Source organism: Lycium barbarum, chromosome 1 (assembly GCF_019175385.1).
Source record: "Lycium barbarum isolate Lr01 chromosome 1, ASM1917538v2, whole genome shotgun sequence".
Lineage (NCBI taxonomy): Eukaryota > Viridiplantae > Streptophyta > Magnoliopsida > Solanales > Solanaceae > Lycium > Lycium barbarum.
In genome coordinates this window covers 136350571-136375281 of record NC_083337.1, presented here as the reverse complement: position 1 = coordinate 136375281, position 24711 = coordinate 136350571, and the positions used below count along the sequence as shown (strand labels likewise).

General features: G+C 36.9%; 1 protein-coding gene across 1 annotated transcript; it reads right to left on the bottom strand.

Moving 5' to 3' along the window:
- Window positions 1-1484: 1484 nt before the first annotated feature.
- On the bottom strand, window positions 1485-6707 carry LOC132606177 (uncharacterized). Its single transcript, XM_060319589.1, has 10 exons — window positions 6430-6707; window positions 6186-6312; window positions 5661-5769; window positions 4494-4549; window positions 4216-4300; window positions 3714-3772; window positions 2680-2924; window positions 2499-2561; window positions 2167-2333; window positions 1485-1926 (listed from the first exon to the last, which is right to left on the bottom strand). Exons 1-7 carry the CDS (start codon window positions 6641-6643, stop codon window positions 2834-2836), a joined length of 741 nt encoding a protein of 246 aa, XP_060175572.1. The 5' UTR covers window positions 6644-6707; the 3' UTR covers window positions 1485-1926; window positions 2167-2333; window positions 2499-2561; window positions 2680-2833.
- Window positions 6708-24711: the final 18004 nt, after the last annotated feature.

Sequence of the window (24711 nt, the reverse complement as noted above, 5' to 3'; positions counted from 1 at the left end):
TAAGTACAGGGGTTTTCCAGACTATTTCGCCTTAAATTTATATACAATACTGTTGGGTGTGCGAACAAAGTACCACATTGATAGCTGAAAAGAAAAGGGAGCTGTTTATAAGGAGTTGGATACTCTTAATGATGTGAGACCTTTTGGGGAAAATCGTGCGGGCTTGGCCCAAAGCGAACAATATCACATCATGTTAAGAGTATCTTTGGATCGTTTAGCCCAACAACTGGTATCAGAGCCAATGGTTTGACGGGACGAGTATGAAGATGGCGGAGTGTGACGTGGGGCCCGGCTTAGTGCCTTTGCCTATGTGAGGCCTTTTGAGGAAAATCGTGCGGGCTTGGCCCAAAGCGGACAATATCACATCATGTTAAGAGTATCTTTGGGCCGTTAAGCCCAACAACTGGTATCAGAGCAAATGGTTTGGCGGGACGAGTATGAAGATGGCGGAGTGTGACGTGGGGCTCGGCTTAATGCCTTTGCCCGTCTATGGGCCGGTTTACGACCTTTACCCGTAGCTTTGAAGACGCATTCACACCCTTTGGGATTCGGTGACCGTAAATACTTTGACAATGTGGATGGCACACAAATATGTTGAATCTCTGACCCGCGGTATGATAATGAGCCACGTGGAACTTAGTTCGAGTGGGAGATTGTTGGGTGTGCGAACAAAGTACCACATTGGTAGCTGGTATCTTTGGACCGTTTAGCCCAACAACTGGTATCAGAGCCAATGGTTTGGCGGGACGAGTATGAAGATGGTGGAGTATGGCGTGGGGCCCGGCTTAGTGTCTTTGCCGGTCTATGAGCCGGTTTACGACCTTTACAGCCTTCACAACCTTTGGGATTCGGTGACCGTAAATACTCTGACAATGTGGATGACACACAGATATGTTGAATCTCTGACCCGTGGTATGATAATGAGCCACGTGGAACTTAGTTCGAGGGGAAGATTGTTGGGTGTACGAACAAAGTACCACATTGATAGCTGAAAAGAAAAGGGAGCTATTTATAAGGATTTGGATACTCTTAATGATGTGAGGCCTTTTAGGGAAAACCGTGCGGGCTTGGCCCAAAACGGATAATATCACATCATGTTAAGAGTATCTTTGAGCCGTTTTAGCCCAATAACTCAGAGATTCAACGTGGTATTGGATATATTTGACATAGCAGCTCTAAAATGGCTATTTATATTTTTTTGATGAAATGTTGGAGCAAAAAGAGGATCAGAGAAACATTCACCTTTGGTATTGTCGCATGCCTCATGTTGGGGAATCATTGAACAAGTAAATTCTCATGCCACTATTTTTTTTTTCTAATGAATAATAGTATGAAATTTAGGAGGCTGTTCATTGTTTCACTTACTTTGTAGAGCTGTCTGTGAAAATAATAAATGTGGTATTATTTGAGAACATAAACTTTACTCTAATTTGAAGAAAAAGAGCTATAAAATGCTAACCAAAAATTCGTAGACCACTCTTAAGATGTTTTTTGTAATATTTGCTATACCTTTTATGATCTAAGGTAGTACATATAATACTTTTGTTTTCACTTTTTCGAATGATTCTATGAAATGAATTGTATGGATAACCATACATTTTGCACTTTATTAAGTATGTTTCAAAAAGCTGCCTTTCCATAATCGACTAGCGTATTGGACTGATCAAGCAGCAAAGACAACTGCAACAACTAAATAAGCCTCGATCCCAAGTTAGTTGGAGTCGACTACGAATCATCACTATACATTTCGCTCCATTCAGGCTCGTCTCGTTCCAATATCCAGTAAAGTAGGTTACTCTAAACTTAGAAGTTCTTTATATTTTCTACTTCAAACCAACTTGAAGAAATACAACTCCCCCTAACAATAGCCAGATGGACCTTAGAAATGAACTTCTTGATCATAGATTCTTATAGGATTCCAAGTTCCTGAGAGATACAGTACAAAGGTTAAAAAGTAGATCAGGTAAGCAATAAGATAGGCATACAATGACTATTTTCAATAGTATATTGTTTAATCCTCAAGACAATAAAATAAGTTTTAGCTGTAAAGCTTAATCTTGATGAGGAGGTGGCTGATGGTAAATATACAAACAGATATCGGCAATTAATATCATTTCTTACTATCTCTTTCTGTTTTCTTATACATGAGATTGAAGAAAGGGGTACCTGTTCCTGCTGGACTGGCATCCAATTCATGGTGTGCCCCATTTGGCGCACACTCATTTGGCTTCCGCATACATTTCTGAACAGATAGCAACAGGTACGAGAATAGATTCTTCTTTAAAAATCATCTAACGCACCTTTCATGTTTCTCTTTCAGATCTAAGGGACAACTGAGATTAAAACGAAAACAAAGATTGGAATTAGTTGGCTGGAAGACATAACAGTAAGATGATCATGAATATAAAGACAATGCACTCAATCCATGGCTTAGATCATATATCGACACTTAAAAGCAATCCGATATGATTGAATTTTCATATTGAATTAGTCCATACCTTATTAAACAGTTGTACTGGTGGATGCACTGGAAGCTTCTTATCAACTGTAGATTTAGAATCCTGTGGAAGGAGTAGGATAAAAGAACATCATATAACAGCAGAAAAAGGAAAGGACAAGTGAGGATTAGAAATACTTAATGAAAGATCTCTAAAAGTAAACAAATTGATAGTGCAATACCATTGAGATTGTAGTTCTTTCTCTAATGTTTTCACATATTCTAGTATCTTCACTAGGGAAAATCTGCATAAATATATGATATGGTTTCACAATTAGCATATTCCATAAACTCAAAAAGAAAAAGAAAAAAGAAAAAAAAGAGAGGATCACATGGTTATATTAATGGTACCTTATTACATCTTAAAGCTTTTGATTTGAGCAATGTCACAGAATTACCTTGCTTTGCAGCATTTTGAGTGTTTGGTCTGAGAAAGAATGCAAACCATGTAAGGAGAAAGAAATGCAATATAAGGAATGACACTTAGTGGCGGATCCTGGATTTTCACTCAAGGGATTCGAAAAAAACAACAACAACTAAATATAAAATATAATGTTGTTGATGGGAATCAAACCTAGGATGCTAGAGACAATTTTGAACACCCTGAACTGCTTGAGCTAACCTTTTGCATATGCTCAGATGTTCAAAAGTTAATATATATACATAAACACAGAAAATATATCCTATATATACACTGTAATTTTTTCTCAGACCAGGATCCTCCATTTAAATCCGCCACTACACTTAGTGATGCTTGAAATTTAAGTTCCAATTCTTTTTCCTGAAAAGGTAATATTCGCTTGATGTTATAGAAAAAAAATCAGAAACTGAAGCAAAAATATGATTCTCTAAAAGAACATCAATAATTTATTCTAATCAAAATCTCATAGGTGTTCTTAAGACTGTAATTCCATCTGGTGAACCCTTAAAGTAAAATGGAATGAACTATCGGAAACAACCTCTCTACCTCACAAAGGCAGGGGTAAGGTCTGCGTACATCCTACCCTATCCAGACCCCACTTGTGGGATTACACTGCGTATGTTAATGTAATGTAATGAGATTACCAATGTTCCCCGGAGGAAATACTTTTGAAGAGATGATGTGAGCCTTTAAAATAATCAGTTCAGTTTAATCGAAAAATACACCAAGTACAACTCATAAGCTAAATTCTTCTCATTCAATTACTTGATGAAGTCAGAAACCAATCAATCCAACCTTTTAAAGGCCACAGAAGTGCTATGTGTAGCAGACTCAGCATTTTGGCTTTTTGACAACTGCAATAAACCAACAGAGAGAGATTAGCCTCTATCAATTATATTGCTTTCAGATTTCATCATTTATGTTATATCTTTTTAAAAATCTTTCCTTAAAACCCTCTATATATAAAAGCAATTCCATGAGAAACTGAATGAGACTAACTAATTAATTGTTGTAGAGTCAAATTTTTATATAGCATTTAAAATTTCTGTCTCAACATTTGCTGTACTCTATAAGAATGCTGTGGAAGGACTCAGTTATATAAATCCTTTCCAAATACATGAAGCAATAGTGACCTACATTATGGTCTTCGGATGAGTAGGTAATACAGGAGCTTTTTGAATCTAGAGAAAGCACAAAGAACAAGTCTCAGATTAAAGATTTTGAGTAAATTATAATTTAATGTTGTTTAAATCATTTTATAGAGTTCAGGAAGAGAACAGTATCTCAAACTACCAACTTTTGTGTTCAAAGGCTGTGATTTTGAAGGGTGGCCTCTGTCTTTTGCATGGTCACTTGACTCTGAATCATTATTGGACCTGAAACTGTTAGTACAAATAAAAGTTGATCATTCAACTGTTAATATTTTCAAATCAAGATACCCTTATAAGTTATAAATCCTTTTGGGTAACTTTTAACCAAAAGTTGATTGGTGGAGTGAGTCAAGACCTTTATAAATTATTTTTCATAACTTTTTATATTTAATGTGGGACACTATACAACTCAACAATAACATACCTTCGTCTTTGTGCCCTCTGCATGGTTTCTAGTTGGGGATCTCTAGGAACAGTGACCTTAAATTTAGAAACACATCAAGTTAGAGAAATTTGAGAATAAATATTCTATAAACTGCAAAGGAAGATTCAAAAGGTGTTAATCTAATATCTTTCAATAACATGAAATAGCAACTTTAATCATTTACGTTAGTCTTTTTTGGATATCTTATGCAATAGCAAACTTTGATGCTTCAAATGAGAAACCTAAATAGTACCAGAGCTTACATCTACTAGAAATGATGAGATTTCTACTGTTAGCGAAAGCAGACTAACACAAACAGCTGAATTTTGTCACAAGCATAAATGTGAAGGGAATAAATATACAGCTACCTCACTCTTAACTGCCTGACACCTGCACCAGGACCTTTTACATCAGACAAAACTAGTTCGACCAAACCACCATCAGATACTGAAAATGAAACGACAAGTTCTTACATTAAAGTTTTATATGTTACTTCATGCTTTGTCTTGCTATCCAATTGCTACTCCTGATCCATTAATGTGACAAAAGGGGGTTCAAGGAATAACATTCATTTGAGGACATGTATCTACAATTATCTACAGTTTCAACCAGTCAGGAATTTATTGCCAAACAGGAAAGTCTACTGCAGGTAGACATTATTCTCTATGAGGCTTGAAAACAATAGTTATAGCTCAAGAAACTGTGTTTCAGCAATTTTTTTTCCTCATAAATATGTCACAGAACCTTACTGTTGTCAGTTAAGAAAAAAAGTGAAGATATTGTGTACATCCAAGGAATTTCAATCTTTTAGCTTCATTGGTATCTGACCATAACTACATCTGACTGCCACTTCCCTCAAGTAGATCAAGTTCACACCCTTTGGAGAAACCGTTTCGAGTCATTAGATCAGAACTCATAAGGCATTACCACAAAGATCTACCTAACAAAGGAAGTACGATGTAAAAGCTTCTAATCTAAACTTGGAATAGAAAGGAAAAAAATATTAATCCTATGTACGGAGTTAAGGCAGATGGAACATTAAATTGAAATAAATAAACTGAATCGGAATTTCCCCTTCTGTTTTAGGATAGCTTTAGAATCCATATAGCAGTTGCAAGCACAGTATAACAGAAATAGTATCAACAAACAGTAATTAACTGCATGCACCTTTCGCAAATAGCCACTTTCTAGCTTTTGTCTTTTAGGAGCTGCATTATAAGATACTGAAGAGTTCCATGAACTTCTCTCATCTTTTTTGCTAGGTGGTTTCAGGGACCTAACAATTGAAGAATGAAAAACTTAGCAAACACCAAATACTAGTAAGTAATGTCAAACTAAATCTGGCTTGAGAAATAATCTACAAGTGAATAGGACTAACAAATTGAACAGACTGGAACTACAGAAACATACACAAGCCTAAAGAGGAATTTAACAGTAATTTTCCGCTTGATATTTCCACCCCTCCCACCACATTTTGGAGGATCTATAGTGTTTCCACGCTTTCCTTCCAGCATGACTCGAACCCTGGACCTACCTGTCCTGGGTGAAGGTGCTTTACCAACTAAGCAACCCTCACTTATCCCACTTGATATTTTTGATTGTAGTAGTTAGAGATCAGAAATCATTTGGCAACACATCACCTTGAAATAAATAAAACCTTTCAGATGAGAAGTTAGAATGTCTTTTACATACCTTAGTTTAGCCAAATGACTAGCAGTGGGCTTCATTAAAGTTGAAACTCTGGCATTCGAAGATCTGGGCTCTGACTTTAACATAACTTTTGGACTTTCCTTAGTCATTCGACCAATGGATAATGTTTCTGAAGGTGTAGAAATAACACAAGTTAGACTCTGATAACAAAATAAGGGTAACCCGAAAAAGCTTAGCAAACATATAACTAGTAAGTCATCCGAGAAGGTGTCGTTAGTAAACTAACCTTGAGTTTTCGGTTTATAAGGTGAAACTGCAGAACCTATGTGAATATTGGAGGAATTGCTGCTTGATTTGGCGGATTGCTCTTCCCGTAACCTAGAGGGACCACGTGAATATTTTGCTGTGGTGTCCTTCCCCAGGTCTAAGTTTAACTTTCCAATGAGAGCTTCAGTTCCAAAAGCAACTGAAGTGAGGATTGTTATAAACAGCACCACCATACCAAAACTCCACTTAGCGGATCAAGAAATAAAACAGTTAAAGGGAAGAGCAAGACCGAATCAAAATTGCAAAGAATACTGAAACAACAAGAAGTTAAACAAGGAAAGCTGATTTTTTTTTTCTTTAAAAAAAAAGAAAAAAAAAAGAAGGTATTCCCTCTCTAATAGTATAATCTTTAAGATTTGGCAGGTATAAGGGAAGGAAAGGTAGTGAATTTAAGTCTACCACCACTCATAAACGAAAACAATTTCAAATACATAACGAGAGTTCTCTCTTTAATAATGTAAGCTTTCGATGTAGTAGTGTTCACGAAATTCAACAGTAAGCTGTCAAATGAGATGGTTTACACAATTCAGCAGAGTTGTGTAACTTAGTTTTGTTTCCTTAAAAGGTCATTTTCGAAAACATCGTATTAAGAAAAGTTCCCTATATAACCTATCCTCTTTTCTCTATTTCACAACCGCAACAATTTTAATTACTTCCATGCCATGTCCACTCGATACATACATATATATTAGCAGTCTCATTTAAACGCCCCATCAATCCAGTAACCAGGTATTTATAAAAGAACAAGTATTTTAATGAATTGGCCTTTCTTCAACTTAAATGACCAGAAAGTATTGAAAGAGTCATATGTGTATTTGTTTTTTCAAATTAAAATCCAACGGAAAATAAAATCACGATCATCAAACTTATAACCCTTTCTTCTTTATCCCGTGGATGAAGTGCTCCTACTAGTATAGGAATATCGGGGAAGAGTGGCATATACTGCAAATATTCTGCTTGCATTCATTCCATGAAGAGACTAATTATATATCACCAAACTAAGCAACTCTATCGTTCTGCCAAGACATGCCCCCAATGAAACAAAGGAAAACTAAAAAGAGAGAGCAAAGAATGTAGAGATCAATAATTCCTTTATGTATGGCTTACGAGAAGGCGGATAGTTGCCCCAAGTTTCAAACCAGCGTTGGGCTTCTTCAGCCTCATAAGGTGACTCCGCCCTACAGAAATCATAGAACAAAGCCGCGTCGAATTCATATTCCCACTCTATTTCAAATTCATCCAAACATTCAACACTAAAGTCCTCCATTTGTTTTTCAATGAATAAATGCAGAATCCCCTGTTTCTCAAAAGGCAACGAAAAATTCCAAAGGAAATTATAGGTACATTCTGTTTGTTCCTCAAAGAATGTACCTATTGAAAATGTATTAAGGGGTTTTGAAGGAAAGATAATAAATATAGAAAGGCGTCAGTCAATTGAATGGAATTGGAAACAAAACAGGACGTGTTTTTTCATATGTAGCGCGAAAGCTTAGGAGAATACCCGAATTTTCAATAATAGGAGGACGCTTAATTACCAAAACGCCCAAACCGTTAGAAGCAAAGATTTGTTTTTTCCAACAACAATTAAAAAATATATAATCTTCACAAAGGAGAGAATTGACCTTGAATATCTGCTTTTCTTTTAAAGTTTATTATTTTTCAATTAGCTAGATCGTTATAAAACGAGACGTGTAACAACAGCTAAAGTAGATTAGTCAGCTGAAAAAAAAACGAAGGAATAATTGTCCATTTTAATTATTTTTTTCATTTTTGAAACTATTGTCAAGATCAGGGCCAAAATTGTCCATTTTCTCCGACCATTTAATTTGTAATTTAGAAATTATATTCACGATTAGTAGAAGTATTTGTGATTTATATTCTGCAAGATAAAAAAACCAAACATGACTTTCAGTACTACGTGATACCAACTCATTAATATATTTATTATTATTAACTCAAAGCAAAATAAAAAAAAAAAAAAAACAATTTATGCAGTAACTACATATGGCATTTAGATGAGCTGTTGGACTTGATAAACGCAACAGATAAGCAATGGATGGGGGGAAAAATAGAGTTCTACAAAAATAGGCACAACGACTCCACAATTTTGGATTACCTAGAACATACTTGGGAAGCATAGTGTAATAGTGCTAGATTTGCAGATTATTCTAATTTGTTGGTCACATCCAAAAGTCAAACCCATGACCAAGTAAGAATACTTATTATAAAAGGGAGAGGAAGAAGAAAAGAAACCCCAAACTTGTTTACAAATCATATTAGAATCCATGTTAACTCATTCTCTTCTAAACTTAGAGTGTATCTAGTAGACGAAAGCATTCTTTTTGTTAAGCTTCATTGGAAGCTAAATGGACAATTTTTTTTTAAAAAAAAAACATGCTAAAAGGACTTATTTTGTTTCAAAAAAATACATATATTTGTTTGAAGATTTGAGGTGTTTGACCAAGAAAAATTTTTTTGAGTAAACTCTTTTGTTGCAAAGAAAAAATAAGTTTCCGCTTCTTTGAAGAATTAGGAGCAGTTTTTTTTTTTTTTTTTTTTAAATAAAATATATTTTTTTAAAAAAAATCATATTTATCAAACTATCTCTCCTTATATTTACTCATTTATCTTTCAGATATAAATATAATCACTTCCTTTTTTTCTACCATACATTCTCCTTCTCTTGGAGTATTTTTTTAATTTATATTAAATAAAAGTCCAATAATAAATTGATAGTCTTTGGAGAAGGAGGACTGCGCTATTTCAATATTCTTTGATTTCAAAGAAAAATCATCTAGTTCCTTCTTGTATGATTATCTGATGAAGTCTCATCATGAATTGTTGATTGGTGGTGAACTAACTATAGCACAAAGTCGAATCTCTTTGGTTAATAAAATATGATTAAAACACTTAAAGCTCCGAGGTAATAAGTAGCTACACTACAACTATAAAATAGGAGTTAGCTAGAATATAGAATAATGATACACATATGAAGATATTTGTACCTCTTTTCACATACCGAAATATGAAATTCATAAATATACTTTAGAAAAATTGTTGTAATTTACTATGACTTTGCTTTACTGAATTTGAATTGATGTCCTCTAAATGATTCCTCCTAAATTGCATTAATTTACTCTAAGGATTTTCATTTTAATTGGAATTTGGTTATTCATCAGGTATTATGGTAAGATTGGATCATTTTCGTCTCAGAACCTTTTGATTTTTCATTTTTTTCTCTAAGATCACTTCGGATCCTAGATTTTTTATTAGTTCGTCTTGGTAAAAGGATTCAGGCGGCGTATTTTCTTGAAACGAGGTTCTCAATAACGTGACTAAAGACTCATTATGTATTTTGATATATTAAGTCATTTGTCACGCCCAGAAATCCACCATGGCACAACAGGCATCCGATGCTACGGAACCACATTGGAAACACTTTTAGTAAAGTAAAAACTTGTCTAAATTGAGTTACTGGTTCATTATGCACAAATCGAATTAGACAATGAATATAAGGAAGTCTTAATTATAATAGCCATAAAGCATGGTAAAAACATCCCAACGTGTCACGCGATGATGACTTCAACAACTACACACATTCATGATATCTATCTATGGAGCTTATAAGAGAGATAAATAATTAGTCTAACTTCGGGATGCAGCCTGGAAACTGAAAGCAATAAATCTAAAGATAGATGGGGTCCCACGAACAAGCATGTGGGCTCACCAATAATGCAGGAAGCAGCAAGTTCACCTACTCTGTACGATTGTCACAAACCTGCTCTTCTTCGTTACCTAACATACCATCAAAACAACAATGGTATGCCTGAGTACTGGTTATGTATAATTAAAAACATTGTTAGAAACAACTCAAGATCAGTAATCCAGTTCAGTGTATCTCAATAAGGAAGAAATATGTCCATTTCAATTCATGATTATGCTTTTTATCATACAAAGTCTTTCCTTTATAAAAATTAAGATCACCAATATGCCAACTCATGGGCAAACAAATATTCAGGCACTGAGGCTATCAACCCACGGAGGTCAATTGTTCTCTAGACTGACACAACAAACTGGGAGAGCCACTTTAGGATTTCATTAATCATAGATGCACCAGGGCTGTCAACCCTCAGAGGTTAATCGTCCTCTGGACTTACACAGCAATGCTCAAAGTGATACGTTAGGATCCATAATGGCTTATCGTCCTAAGACTAGCATAGCTTGCCCATACATGTCTAAACACAAATAAATTCAAGTCATGGCATATTAGCCGAATCCGTCGTATAAGTCGAAATTGTCCTCAAATCATCTTCTCATTAATGGAGGTATCATAAATCAATTTGAAAAAAACCATGTTCAAATCATTTATCAAATTCAAGTTCAAGGCAATAACCCGTTTATAGGGCAAAACAAGTCTTAGAGACATGCTTTTGAAAGCAAGTTCATTCTTTTCATTATAGGAGAAATCTTGGGTACGTTTGTAGATTAATATATATATATATATATATATATATATTTATTTATTAAAAGTATGAACTCCTTAACTTAAAAGTTAAATTACTAATATACCCCTCTTAAAAATTTTGTTATCCTATTTATTAAAAAAAACCTGTGCATAAACAACCCTTAACCGAAGTGATGCGTCCTTTGAAGAAAACAAACCCTTCTTAATAGTCAAAAGTCACAACTGTTGGAATGTTTAACATCTTTTGCAAGGAACCGTTAATTAAATTTTTTGCACGAGGTGATTTGCTAGTTCTCCTTCTCTTACAATTTGCGGTGAACAAGTACTTCATCTCCTATTAATTGGAAGATCTTAAATACCATGTCATTTTCTGGAAGTTAGCATGTTCTCATTGACCTAATTAACTTAAGCTTGATGCTCAGATTCTCATTATATATTTTTTTAAAGTTTACCATATATTTTATGTCAAGCATTTCTTGTATACGGTAAAAATCGGATATATGTTAAACCGGTGAGATCAAAGACCGAAGGAAGAAAGGAACAAGGACATGCATGAAGGCTTCCGTTCTGAACCGGAGGAATGTTTGGACCGGAGCAAAGGAAGGGCGTCATTTGGTCTGGTTCCCCCATGACCGGGTTGATCGTTGCCATTGGTCCGTTTGGTCGAGGCTGTTAGCCCGTTTGATCGTGGCCGGTGGTCCGGGAGATCCGTTGCGCGGTTGCCACGCGTCGATAGCGTCCTGCCATGTTCAACTGCCAATCGTACGGGTGTCAGATCGTACGATCAACCTAATCCAACCTAACCCAACTCAGAGCTTTCTCATTATTATTTTATTGTTCATGTTGTATGAAGCCCATGGGGCACTACTATAAATAAGGGGCATTGTCCTCCTATTAAGGGGTTGACTCCTTGATATCAAGAACTCTTGTAATAGCAAAAAATATATAAATCTCCCTCTCAAACATCAGATTCGATCCATATTTGCTGTGCTTATTTCTTACGTTTCTTAAGTCAAATAACGCTTATGCATTAGTAGATACACGAGTCTATAGCAAACCATTGATCATCAGTTGTTCCCTTATAGCATATTCATATTTTTCTTCTCTCCATCAAACAAGTTCAAGATATAACCACATATCCTATACCTCACCTACAATTTTAATTGATTATCCAAAACCGGGGTAAACAATTTGGCGCCCACCATGGGGCTAGGATAATAGTGGTTTTGATCTTAATCTCTATCTTACCCATCAAAGTCGAAAATATCTTCTGTTCGTCTCCGAAAAAACGGACCAAATGGCTGACAGTGGACAATCTAGTCACGTCAACAACAATGAGATTGTGGCCGAAAATGAAGGCAGCGGGCTACGGGGATTGCCAAACCCTGCTGACCCTAACCCCGTTAATTCGAGGGAGGGCCTCAACCGTCAAAACACCGTGGACCAGGAGAATTCCACCTTACCGGCCACTGATCCTCTAAATACCCACAATTCTGTTACTTTGTCCCGGGCACAGGGCCGGAAAGAACCGGGTACACCTAATGACAATATTGACTTACGTTTAATCTTTGAAATGTTGCAGGAACAGAGAGCAACGATTGCCGAACAAGGGATCGCAATTGCCCAGTTACAAACCCAAGGGGATACAACGACCCCAGAGAAGACGAGCGGTGTTGCTGAACCCAGAAGGGATGAGGCACGGGTTATTGAGAGCAATGGATCCGGAGCTGGCTCCTCCACCGAGGTTCTAAAAATGCTCGAACCTATTCCTTTGTATCGGGCACGCTCAGAATCGAGCAGCCTATTCCTCTCTAAGCCCGCAGCATCAGACTTCACTAGATCCAGCTCCCCCTGGAGTTAGGAGAAGGTGGTTTCGAGCTCACCAAGCCTCGAGAAAATTTGAGCATTGTCCCGGCTAAGGCCGATCTTGTCAGCTTCGAGACTCCGGTTGTATTCGACCATCTCGGCCAGCTCTCCCTTCAACCGACGGTTCTCAGCCTTTGTTGCATCGAGCTCAGGTTGGAGGTTGGAAAGAGAAGCTGCTCGGCTCAGCTCGTCCTCCTTCACCTGCAGAAGGTGCTGAAATTTCTCCGTCTCTCGACTTTGGGCATCCACTTGGCCCTTAAGATCGTCCATCTCTTGTTGAGCACGGACGAAATCCTCATTGACAAGCACCACACTCTGCAAATGAAACAAGTTAGAATCTTGAGCAAACAAGGCTAAAAGTCTCAGTGGAATTATGCGAAGAGGGCTAATAAACTTACCCGGTTACCCGCGTGCATACCCTCGTTTATGAGGCACTGCCAAGGGACCCCGTTCATATTCCGCTTGTCCGAGTCCGAGACCAAGGGCCTGAGATAGCTCGCCAGCCCCACTGGGCGAGAGAGAAAACTGCAATCTTCCGGAACGGTGATCATAGCCGACCTTGTCCTCCTCGGCTCCACACTTGGGGCCGGAAAGGTGCGGACTAAGATGTTCCTAGTACCGGACTCAGTGGTCCGACTAGCCGCCCTCGTGGCCCGGGGAATCGGGAGATGACCGAATCCAGCCGCTTAGCCGGTTGCGGGGGGAGTATCCGAAAACATGTCTTCGAATTCATCCGATCTCGAGGGATGAATTGGGGAAGTCGGAAGGACCTTAGCAGCTTCTGCAAAGGTAGGGACCTCCGAAGACGCAACGGGCTCGTGCTCGGGCACCGGATGAACGTCAATAGGGACTTCGGTCTCCGTTACCGGTTCGGTCCTTTGACCTGCTTCGGCAGCAGCTGCCCCCCTAGATCTACTTGCCCTTTGCAGGGGGGTTTCTTCAGAAGAAGTTTCACCTGAAATGTCGACGAAATCAATCGACCTTAAAGGAGTCGGGTAAAGAATCTCTTCCGCACCTGTGTGTGATACCGGAACCAAAAGTCCTTCTCCAGAAGAAGGAAGGGGTGGAACGACGATAGCCTCCTCCGGGATCGGGGCCACGGAAGGATCGACACCGACTCTCCGAACTATAATGTCGGGCTCTGTTTCGTCCCGTAAGGTCCGGGTGACGCTTCTCGCCCTCTTCTTCGGCTTCTGCCCTTTGTCGGAGGGACTTTTTCTTTTGGCAGCAGCGGCAACAAGGATACGAGATGCACTTGCTGAATCGAACTCGGGTGCCGACGTTGTGGGTTCGGCTGCCGTCTTCGGTCTGGGATCGACCGAGCCCTTGGGCAAACCTGAAAAACGAAGGCGCAATAAATACGGGTAGCAGAAGATGCAGTGAACACGGATAGAAGTAGAGTATTACCGTGGTTCTAGGCGACCCATCGGCCGCGTGACAGGTGGCCCCACATCCGGTCATCGTGGACATACTGGCTAAGGAGTACGGTGACCCATCTTCTGATTCCTCATCCTCACAATGGAAACTCGTTCAGATTCCGGACGACCGTAGGAATATATCCATTGGATAAATATAAACAAGAAAGGCGGTGAGAAAGTGGGATCGAAGTTTGACAAAACATACAAAGGCAATTACTTAGAGTTGAGGCTTACGCTTGTTGTTCCACGCTTCCGGAAAAGGCATGTGACTATCTGGAATGATATCCGAGGTCCTCACCCGGACATATCGCTCCAACCAGCCCCTGTCTCTATCCTCGTCCATTTTCGAGAAAAATGGATTTCGGCTGCGCTTGGCGAGTTTATTACACCACCCCGGAACACCCTCGGGGAATATAAGCGTATCAAGTGGGCTAGCGTGAGCTCCTTCCCGGCATTGTTGGCCAACAACCGGAGGCATGCCACGACCCTCCAAACGATCGGACCAATCTGTGCCAAGGTCACGTCGTAGGTCCGGCACATGTCCAAGATGACTGGATCGATCGGAGGGTCGAGCTTAAGGGTGAAAGGATAAGTGTACACGTATAAAAAACCTTCCCGGTGGTCGATGACTGATTCACTTGGCCCGAGGGCAAAACCTTGGACCGAACGGGTGTCCCACCCGCAATTAGCCCGGACTAAGTCGAGCTTTTCCTCAGTAATGGATGAGGGATATCGCCTCACATCAAACCCCCTATCGGATACCGAAGAAGGTTTTTCGACCTCGAGGTCTTTGTTGAAGTTGGGCTTGGACGGTATAATGTCCGAGGCAGTGGGCTCGAAGGTGCTCTTTGCTTTAGCTGGAGATGAAGGCTCGGTTCCCTGAGATGAAACCGAGGGAATATCGTGGGAAGTGGTTTCAGACATTTGAAAGTATGAAGGGAAGAGGTTGAGTAGATTCGGAAAGGAAGTGAAAAAAGAGTAAGGAAATAGACGGTTCAAGAAATGGCAGAATAAGAAGCAGCAACACTCAAACAAGAACGACAAGTGGGGAAATTGGCAGTGTCGTTTCCGCAGTGAAAGCAGCAGATCAACAAGAAATGTGAGTTTTTCAGATGATTATGAGTGAAGTTTATGGAATGTGTAAAGAGGCGAAAGACTTGAGGCAGAGATTTTAGTTGAAGAGGTAAAACGTTCAAATGAGGGGTAAAAGACCTTACATAGGCATGGGGCTGTGACAGTTACAATTCCCCAGCCAACCGGGGAGCGCCACGTGTCCCCATAATTAATGAGGAATGACTTGAAACGACGTGCGTGCGGCGGTTGTCAGAGCGGACCATCCGGGATGAGACACGTGGCGCAACTGTTCCCGCCAAAAATGAAAAGATAACAACGGGCGAATGGAGTCACCAATTTCGTGATTCATCCACTCCGCGTCACTCCGACAAATCTACAATCCGGGAAGTGTGGGGACTATCTGTATACGGTAAAAATCGGATATATGTTAAACCGGTGAGATCAAAGACCGAAGGAAGAAAGGAACAAAGACGTGCATGAAGGCTCCCGTTCTGAACCGGAGGAATGTTTGGACCGGAGCAAAGGAAGGGCGTCATTTGGTCCGGTTCCCCCATGATCGGGTTGATCGTTGCCATTGGTCCGTTTGGTCGAGGCCGTTAGCCCGTTTGATCGTGGCCGGTGGTCCGGGAGATCCGTTGCGCGGTTGCCACGTATCGATAGCGTCCTGCCATGTTCAACTGCCAATCGTACGGGTGTCAGATCATACAGTCAACCTAATCCAACCTAACCCAACTCAGAGCTTTCTCATTATTATTTTATTGTTCATGTTGTATGAAGCCCATGGGGCACTACTATAAATAAGGGGCATTGTCCTCCTATTAAGGGGTTGGCTCCTTGCTATCAAGAACTCTTGTAATAGCAAAAAATATATAAATCTCCCTCTCAAACATCAGATTCGATCCATATTTGCTGTGCTTATTTCTTACGTTTCTTAAGTCAAATAACGCTTATGCATTAGTAGATACACGAGTCTATAGCAAACCATTGATCATCAGTTGTTCCCTTATAGCATATTCATATTTTTCTTCTCTCCATCAAACAAGTTCAAGATATAACCACATATCCTATACCTCACCTACAATTTTAATTGATTATCCAAAACCGGGGTAAACATTTCTCACTCATGTTTGTAAACAGATTCGATTGCATCTATTGATATAAACAAAAGTGAAGGGAATAAGGAAAGTATTGTTACACATCTTTTTTTTTTCGCTGTTTTTTTATTTGTTTTTTCAGAAAAGGGACGGCTACAAACAATCATAACCATCAATAATCAAAATTGGTGTGCTTCTGCTGGTGATTTCAATTATTCACATGTGGAGATTCACCACGCTAAGAAGAAGATTACTGTCAAGGACCCCTTCTCATTCAAGAATTCTGGGATGATGCAAAGTCACCAAGTACAGATTTTCCCTTCCTAATTTTGGTTGTTATGCTTCTTTCAATTTTTGAGTTCAGAATTTTGGTTCGAATTTTCTTTGTCAAATAAATATGTATTAACAATAGTTTGATACTGTTGAAGAGTGGAAATTACTAACATCAAATTTACCTTAAACTTGTATGGCCAAAGACATTTATAAACTAAGAATAGAATTGGTTTTAAAGTTACTTAGTAAACATTAAAGTTTCTAGGTTTTGACAGTAGAGATTAGTGATTGATATTGTGAAAAGATGCGGTTAGTAAGTACATATAATTTATTTAGTTTATACATGGTCGACATAAAAAAAAAAATTCATTTCCTTAATTCTAAGAGGTAGCACAAATACACCAAACGAACATTCTCGGATAATTTCTTTAGACTTCATTGATTATTCTTCCATCAAATGTATGAACAATATTTTACTCCTATTTTATTATATAATTCTTGCAAACTATATCTATGTCCTTTTAAGTATTCTTTGCTGACATATTTGGTATTTTAGTGAAGGTTAAGACCTCCATTGGAGAAGGGAAAAGAAAAAGAAAAGAGAAAGTACTTATGAACGAAAGGTAAGTTGGACTTAGTTAACTTATTCGTTAATGATCATAAATAATCATTAGTTGGAAGCATTTAATTTAATTAATATAATGTCTAACTGTAAAATTCAGGTACAATCGTACACCCTTATCGGCGAACTAGAAAAAAAGATGACGAAATTCTACAAAAAATGATCCATGAAACGCCTGTTGTAGCCCGGAGCTGAGACATAAGTGCGCAAGCGGGTTCAATTGAACCCTCTTCGTTTGAAAATTATACTACGTAAATAGAGTAATATATATATATATAAATTTGTTGAATCCCCTCGACATAATATATTTTTTTTCAATCCCTTTATTGAATTAAGACTCTGCCACTAATAGTAGCGTTTAAGTATATCACAAACTTTTGTATTTATAGTAATTCTTTAGTGTTTATATTATACTTAACCTTTCAATTTTCTTTTTAATTTCGCAAAGGAGATTTTGTAATATCTACTATCTATTAATAATATACTTACATATTCAATGTTTGAAAAAGCAATAGCTCCTAAAAATAGTATATGACTTGATTTTTGAATTGAAGGAATAATTACTAAATAAAAGTTATTGATATTTAATAATTATTAAGTGAAATGCAGACATAATAGTGTGAAGATGCGAAGAATACTCTAAAGTCGAAGTATATTGACAAAAAAAATGCCGAAGTAAAGAAGAGTAAATGAGTTGATAGTTTATTTATGTTATTATTATACTTTTTTTAGATATCATCTAAAAGGTTGAGGTGTTTAGTGACGAAGAAGGTAGTAATGTAACCCTTTTTGAAGTTATAAGATAATTAATGGTTGCGATGTTACAAAAATATATAAAATCAAATGAAGACAATGACGACCCAATATAATTATCATTGGGAACGGAAGAAACGAACATACAACAAGAATAATGTAATAAGAAAGTATTAGGTGAAATATACTTCGCTACATAATTATCATAAAATTAAATAAGTAAAAAAATTTACATATATGTAATTAAATTTTGATTGTTCATCTTCGTAAGTTCAGACGATATCCAACAAACTTAACCTCGACGTACAAGCCATCATAAGATGATCCATTTATCAATAACATAAACTTATATGTTATTCTTTTTATGTCTAACTATATGCTAGAAAATTTCTTTTACTAATGTTATTATACAAAATCGTTTACTACATAACTGACATACACATGCAACGCACATGCCGAGAAAATAGTACAAGAAAAAGACGAAGAAAATTTACGAATATTGAGAGATAGAACTTATTAACTATGGAATTTATTATTGTTAATATGGAGTATTTGATAGAGGGAATAGAAATTTCAGGTTAATTAACCACAATTAATATTTAATATTCAAAGACTTAATTTAATTATAACAGTCTTTTACTTAATCTTTATGGTATGTGCATACAAAATAAAGTTCAATACATTATCAGCACTATGAATGAAAAGTATAATCAGTTTATTGTGGAAACTAAACTAACTAGCATAAACGTGAAAGAAATAAAATTAAAATATCAAAATTAAATCTAAAAAAATATTCAAACATTACAATGGTATACATTTAAGGATGGTAAAAGATATATGTCTATAACATGTATCTTGGTAAATGTTTTTGGGAAATACTTTCACCATGAGAAATGAAAGAAGTATGTCAAGAAGTATTAAATCATTTTTGCTTACGATCAAGGGTGTGCTGGGATGGATATAACCCCTCCATCCTTAACCAGAAGGCATGAATTCTAACTTTGAGAATGAAAAAAAATCTAACTGGTAGAGAGTTATTTTGTCTTTTAATAAGCCTTACACGACATGAGTTCGTGTTGTCAGGCCCCTTCCCCCCAATGTGAATACCTGACATTTGGATGGAAAAAACACACACACACATTTTCTTGAAGTGACATATTCAAGTTCCTTACATATCAAATAACTTATAAAATTGTGTTTAAATGATACAGTTTGGACAATGAGTTGTAACTTTAAATGTCAAAAGAAAAAAACTCTCAAACTTATGTTGGACTAAAACATCTATTATTATTGTTGTAAAGTCCAGAAAAAAAAAAGACACTGTGAATAAAAATCTCAAAATACTATATTTGAGTTAGTTAATAATACAATTTTCAACTTAATTACTTGGTTAATTATCATTTTACAAAAAATTCCAATAAATTATTTTATAGATAACATAATCGGTTTCGTTTCACACATTTACTTTAATGAAGATTTACGCAATGAACTTACGTTTTGCACGTTTAGCCATTGCACCGTGTTTATGCAATATGTTGTTTGACTAAAGTTAAATGTTCATTTGCAAAGTTTGACGTTTGTTTGGAACAAAGTTTTAAATTATGGTTTTTGATTGGAAAGAATAAATATATCTAATTAGACTTTGAGTGTTCATCTTTGTAGGTTTAGATAATATTCAATTACTAGGCCTCGAAAAATAGGCCATCAATACGACAATACATGTTGATCATTCATAACAACGTGTATTTTGATCTTTCATGTATAATTATTGATTCAAGATTTTTAAAATGATATTGATGTAATTTTACAATAACGTATAATACATGATTCGGCATACACGTGCAACGCACGTGTCAAGAAGCTAGTATATATATATATATATATACACACACACACACAAAGGTTCGATGCAGACATGACACCTAGTTCAAGGTCATCGTTCATCGTCGAAAGGTATGTTCAAAAGAGAGACATACCTCAATTCAAGATAAAATGCTACCAAATGAAATTTCCCCGAGTTCAACAATCGCTCTACAATCGATTTTGATGATAAAGATTAGAACTTTAAGCTAAACCCATGAATTCCCACCCTTTTTGAAAACTAAGGATTTTATGTAAAAATTGTGTTCTTCCTATCTCATGAATCACCTATGGATTCTAAGACGTATCAAACGATATATGAACCCAAAACACCATAATGATACATGAATCTAGGAAACTTACCTCACAAAAATTTCCCAACGATTTTTCTCTTCAACCGTCCTTGAATCGAATTCTCCCAGTCTATGGAATGGATGATGATTCTAGCATTAATCTTTGTTAAATTGATGTAATAATTAATGCGGTTTGAGTAGGAACTCACCTTGGATGTTTTGGGAAATCCCTAGGGTGCTTTCTCTAAAAAAAAAACTGGTCTAGATCGAAGTGAAAAGAATTTCCGAACTTGGGTATTTTAAAAAGACTAGGCTCCGCAAATTGCACAGTTGATCCACCCTTGCGTCGCAAGGGTGGCACGAAACATGATTCCTTGCACCTCCTTTGCGTCTCAAGGGTGCCGTGAAGGGCTAAAAGAACTTCTGAGACTAGATATCCTTGCGCCACCCTTGTGGCACAAGAGTGCAGCAACTGATGTCTTACATTTAGTAAAACGCATATAGCTCTTTGTACGGAACTCCGATAAACCTGATCTTTATATGGTCGGAAACGTACTTCAAAGGGATACAACTTTCATGTTTTGTGTTTTTCCAGAATCTCAAAGGATCTATGAGTTATACTCGCTCAAAGTCAAGGCTAATGTAAACCTTATCGATACTCTCAATTTCTACGCATTTCACTATTCGTCTTGATCTTAAGACAACTTTTTCACCCAAACTTACTTTGACGGAACATTATATAGCTAAGACGTCACATTTTTAGTTATCACCATCTTAATAAATTCAAATCTAAATCAAATTTACGGAGTGTTACATCATCATACAAATTATATAATTATACCATATTCCATAATATATAATTATACCATATGCAATGTCATTGCTTTGGTTTAACTACATTTATTGATAAAACTATAATATAATTTTTTTGTTTTGTGTTTTCTATTTTAATAAAATTTAAAAGCTCAACGATTTTTTTCGTCATGAATGAATTATTTCTCAGTTTAGATAATCCTAACTGCGAAATGAAACCCTAATTCTTCGACCCAATAAATGAAATTACGTTTTTCAACTCAAGCAACCAAATCAGTCTTCCCAAACTTCAATCCATTGAAATTCGAGTTTAACAACTCAAAGATGAAGTTTCAAATCATGATTTCAAAAATGGGTTTGAGTTTGCACCCCCCATATGATCTAATTCAGCATTAAAGGTCAATCCAAACTTTTGTTGTTTCCTTTTTCCCAAATTGTCGAATTCAAGGAGTGAAGATTGAACCCATACATCTAGGGTGTCAAATATGATCCAAAAGTTGATGGCTCGCCCAAAATTTTATGAATTGCGCTCAAAATAATTTTATATTGGGATAATTTTAGTCCAACCAAGCATAACTTATTTTAAAGTGATCTCAAATTTAGTCCAATACTAGCCCAATTTTAGCCCATTTTTAAGATTTACTTTAATTTGGGTTCATTGCTTGAAATTTACATTTTTTTTGTGTATTCACTTTTCTTGAAATATTTTCCACGGAAAATGCTTTCCTTGAAAATATTTTCAACATTTTATTTCCACGGAAAATGTTTCCTAGAAAATATTTTCCATGCCATGAAAAATGTTTTACTCCAAAACATTTTGCACTAAAAATGTTTTCCTCAAAAATATTTTTCACGGACTCCCGTCCCCGACCCGGAACCTACTCAGACCCGAAGGCTCCAGCCTCGATGGACGGTAGGGGAATGTGGCGGTGGAATGGGTTGGGGGGGGGGGGGGGAGTAGGCCCTTCAAAAAATCTGGGTCAAGTTTGGCGGGTCATGACCCAACCTATTTTTAGCTCATTTCAGCCCAAATAACTTTTGAGTCAATATTAGTCCAACCCATTTATTTAACTCAGCCATTTTGACATGTCCAATCTCAGGCCAACCTGCCCATTTGCCACACCTACGTACACCCATCATTATTGAGCTTGAAACACCCATATCTAAAAATAGAAATTCGAAAAGTATTGTAATGCAAAGTGGGTGTTCAGAGATCTAGTTGATAACACTTGTGTGAAGTTTATAATTATAAACTTTAAGCGCCTTTTGAGGTTGATTTGAAGATTTTCTAGTGAAAATTTGAGTTGGTGCATCGAAGAAGACGAGCTGAAATACGATGTATATCCTCTTGTATATCTATTTATCTAATTATCGCGCTTATTTATTTATGTTTCATAGTGACGTTTTTCAAACTAGATTTCAAATATGAAATTGGCATCAAACAGTCCAAGTCACTTCCAATCTTCCTCAAACTGATAGTTCTAACATATTCCAACTACAATCACTGGAAAAACAATCACTATTGTAACATTTTATCGGTCACATGTTCTAACTATGTTTCTATGGCTAAGAGTCGATGGTAATTTTCTTTTCTTTAACATTCCTGAAACTTTCCCATATTTATACTCTTTAAAAAAAGTTTTAATAATATTTATTCTTAGTTTTGTCATATTTTTTGACATGTGTTTCAGGTTTGAGCTTGTATTATCACAAACAATCCAATAGAAATACCATAGTCCAGCTGCTCAAGGACACTTTAGATAATCAAATTAAAGACTGTACACAAATTAACGAACTATAGATGGTTCAGAATGTTACTACTAGTAATTAAGCTTGCTATCTCAAAATACCATATAACAAACCCACATATTTGGGAACTTATACTAACTAGGGGTGCGCAAGGAACAACAAAAAATTCAACCAAATCGAGAAATCGAACCTTTAAAGAAGTTAATGACTCGTGACACAAGTTTTTGGGGGGTGATTGTATCAGATTTCACAGTATTTGACTCCTTTACTTATGTTATTGTCTTTTGTGGATGCATTCGTGTTGTTTGGTTTGCTGACAAGTTGGGTTAAGTGCCATTACGACTTAGGTAAATTGGAACGTGAGATTACCTCATTGTGAAACTTATCAAAATGAAACTAGATTTAGGACAGTGTTCCTAGAGTTCGAACTTGTACAATTAAAACTTCTTGATTGTCCTGAATTTTAAACTGTCTCCTTTTCGGATTGATAAAGGTTCAAACTCACAATCTCCATGAATCTTTCATGGAGTTCGAACTGCACATATCAAATTACAACACATTGTACCAAAGATCCACATGTAAAAGGTTCGAACTCTAGTACACTTAATATAATTTTCCCTCTTTTACCTAGGATTCTTTGTGCAAATATTATTTTCGTTTTAAAAAGTGGCTAAAGTTTGAATAGTTTTGAAGCACTTTCTAAATGTTGGTTAGCGGTCTGAAAAGTGACAATTTGTCAATTTCCCTTATAACTTCCATTTATGGTGCACTTCTATGTCCCCACACGCACGATGGATTCACTTTACATTTGATGAGTTCAATCTTAATATATATATATATATACACACACACACACACACACACACAAAGGTTCGATGCGGACATGACCTTACACGCGCATGAGACCTAGTTCAAGGTCATCGTTCATCGTCGAAAAGTATGTTCAAAAGAGAGACATACCTCAATTCAAGCTAAAACGCTACCAAACAGAATTTCCTCGCATTCAACAATCGCTCTACAATCAATTTTGATGATAAAGATTAGAACTTTAAGCTAAAGCCATTAATTCCCACCCTTTTTGAAAACTAGGGCTTTTATGTAAAAATCGTGCTCTTGCTATCTCATGAATGACCTATGGATTCTAACGCGTATCAAACGATATATGAACCCAATACACCATAATGATACATGAATCGAGGAAACTTACCTCACAAAACTTTCCCAACGATTTTTCTCTTCTACCGTCTTTGAATCGAATTCTCACAATCTATGGAATGGATGATGATTCTAGCATTAATCTTTATTAAATTGATGTAATAATTAATGAGGTTTGAGTAGGAACTCACCTTGGATGTTTTGGGAAAGCCCTAGGGTGTTTTCTCTCCCAAAAAAACCGGTCTAGAACGAAGTGAAAAAGAATTTTCGAACTTGGGTATTTTAAAAAGGCCGAACTCTGCAAATTGCACAGTTGCTCCACCCTTGCGTCACAAGGGTGGCACGAAACATTATTCCTTGCACCACCTTTGCGTCTCAAGGGTGCCGTGAAGGGCTAAAAAAACTTATGAGACTAGATATTTGTAACATCTAGTCTTAATCATACTTCAATGCTCATAAACTCAAGTCCATACGCCATGGTATGCAGGTACCCATGTAAATGCCATGTTTCTCATGTACCCATGTCCCATGTCCTGCTACCCACGTATTCATATTTTATGCCATATAAATCCTGTTACCATGAATGTTCCATGTTACGTCCTTCCGTTTGATGTACGCATGCCACGTTTATGTTTTAAGACAAAGTGCCTCCTATGAGTCGAACGAATGATTCCTCGCTCTCAATCCTTTATGATCCGCTCACGATGATAAGCAAGGTATGCCAAGGTATTCCTATCTATGTTTTAGAGCAAACAAGAGTTCCTTTCCTTCACCCTATGGGGCTTATCTCAGGAGTATTCTACTCA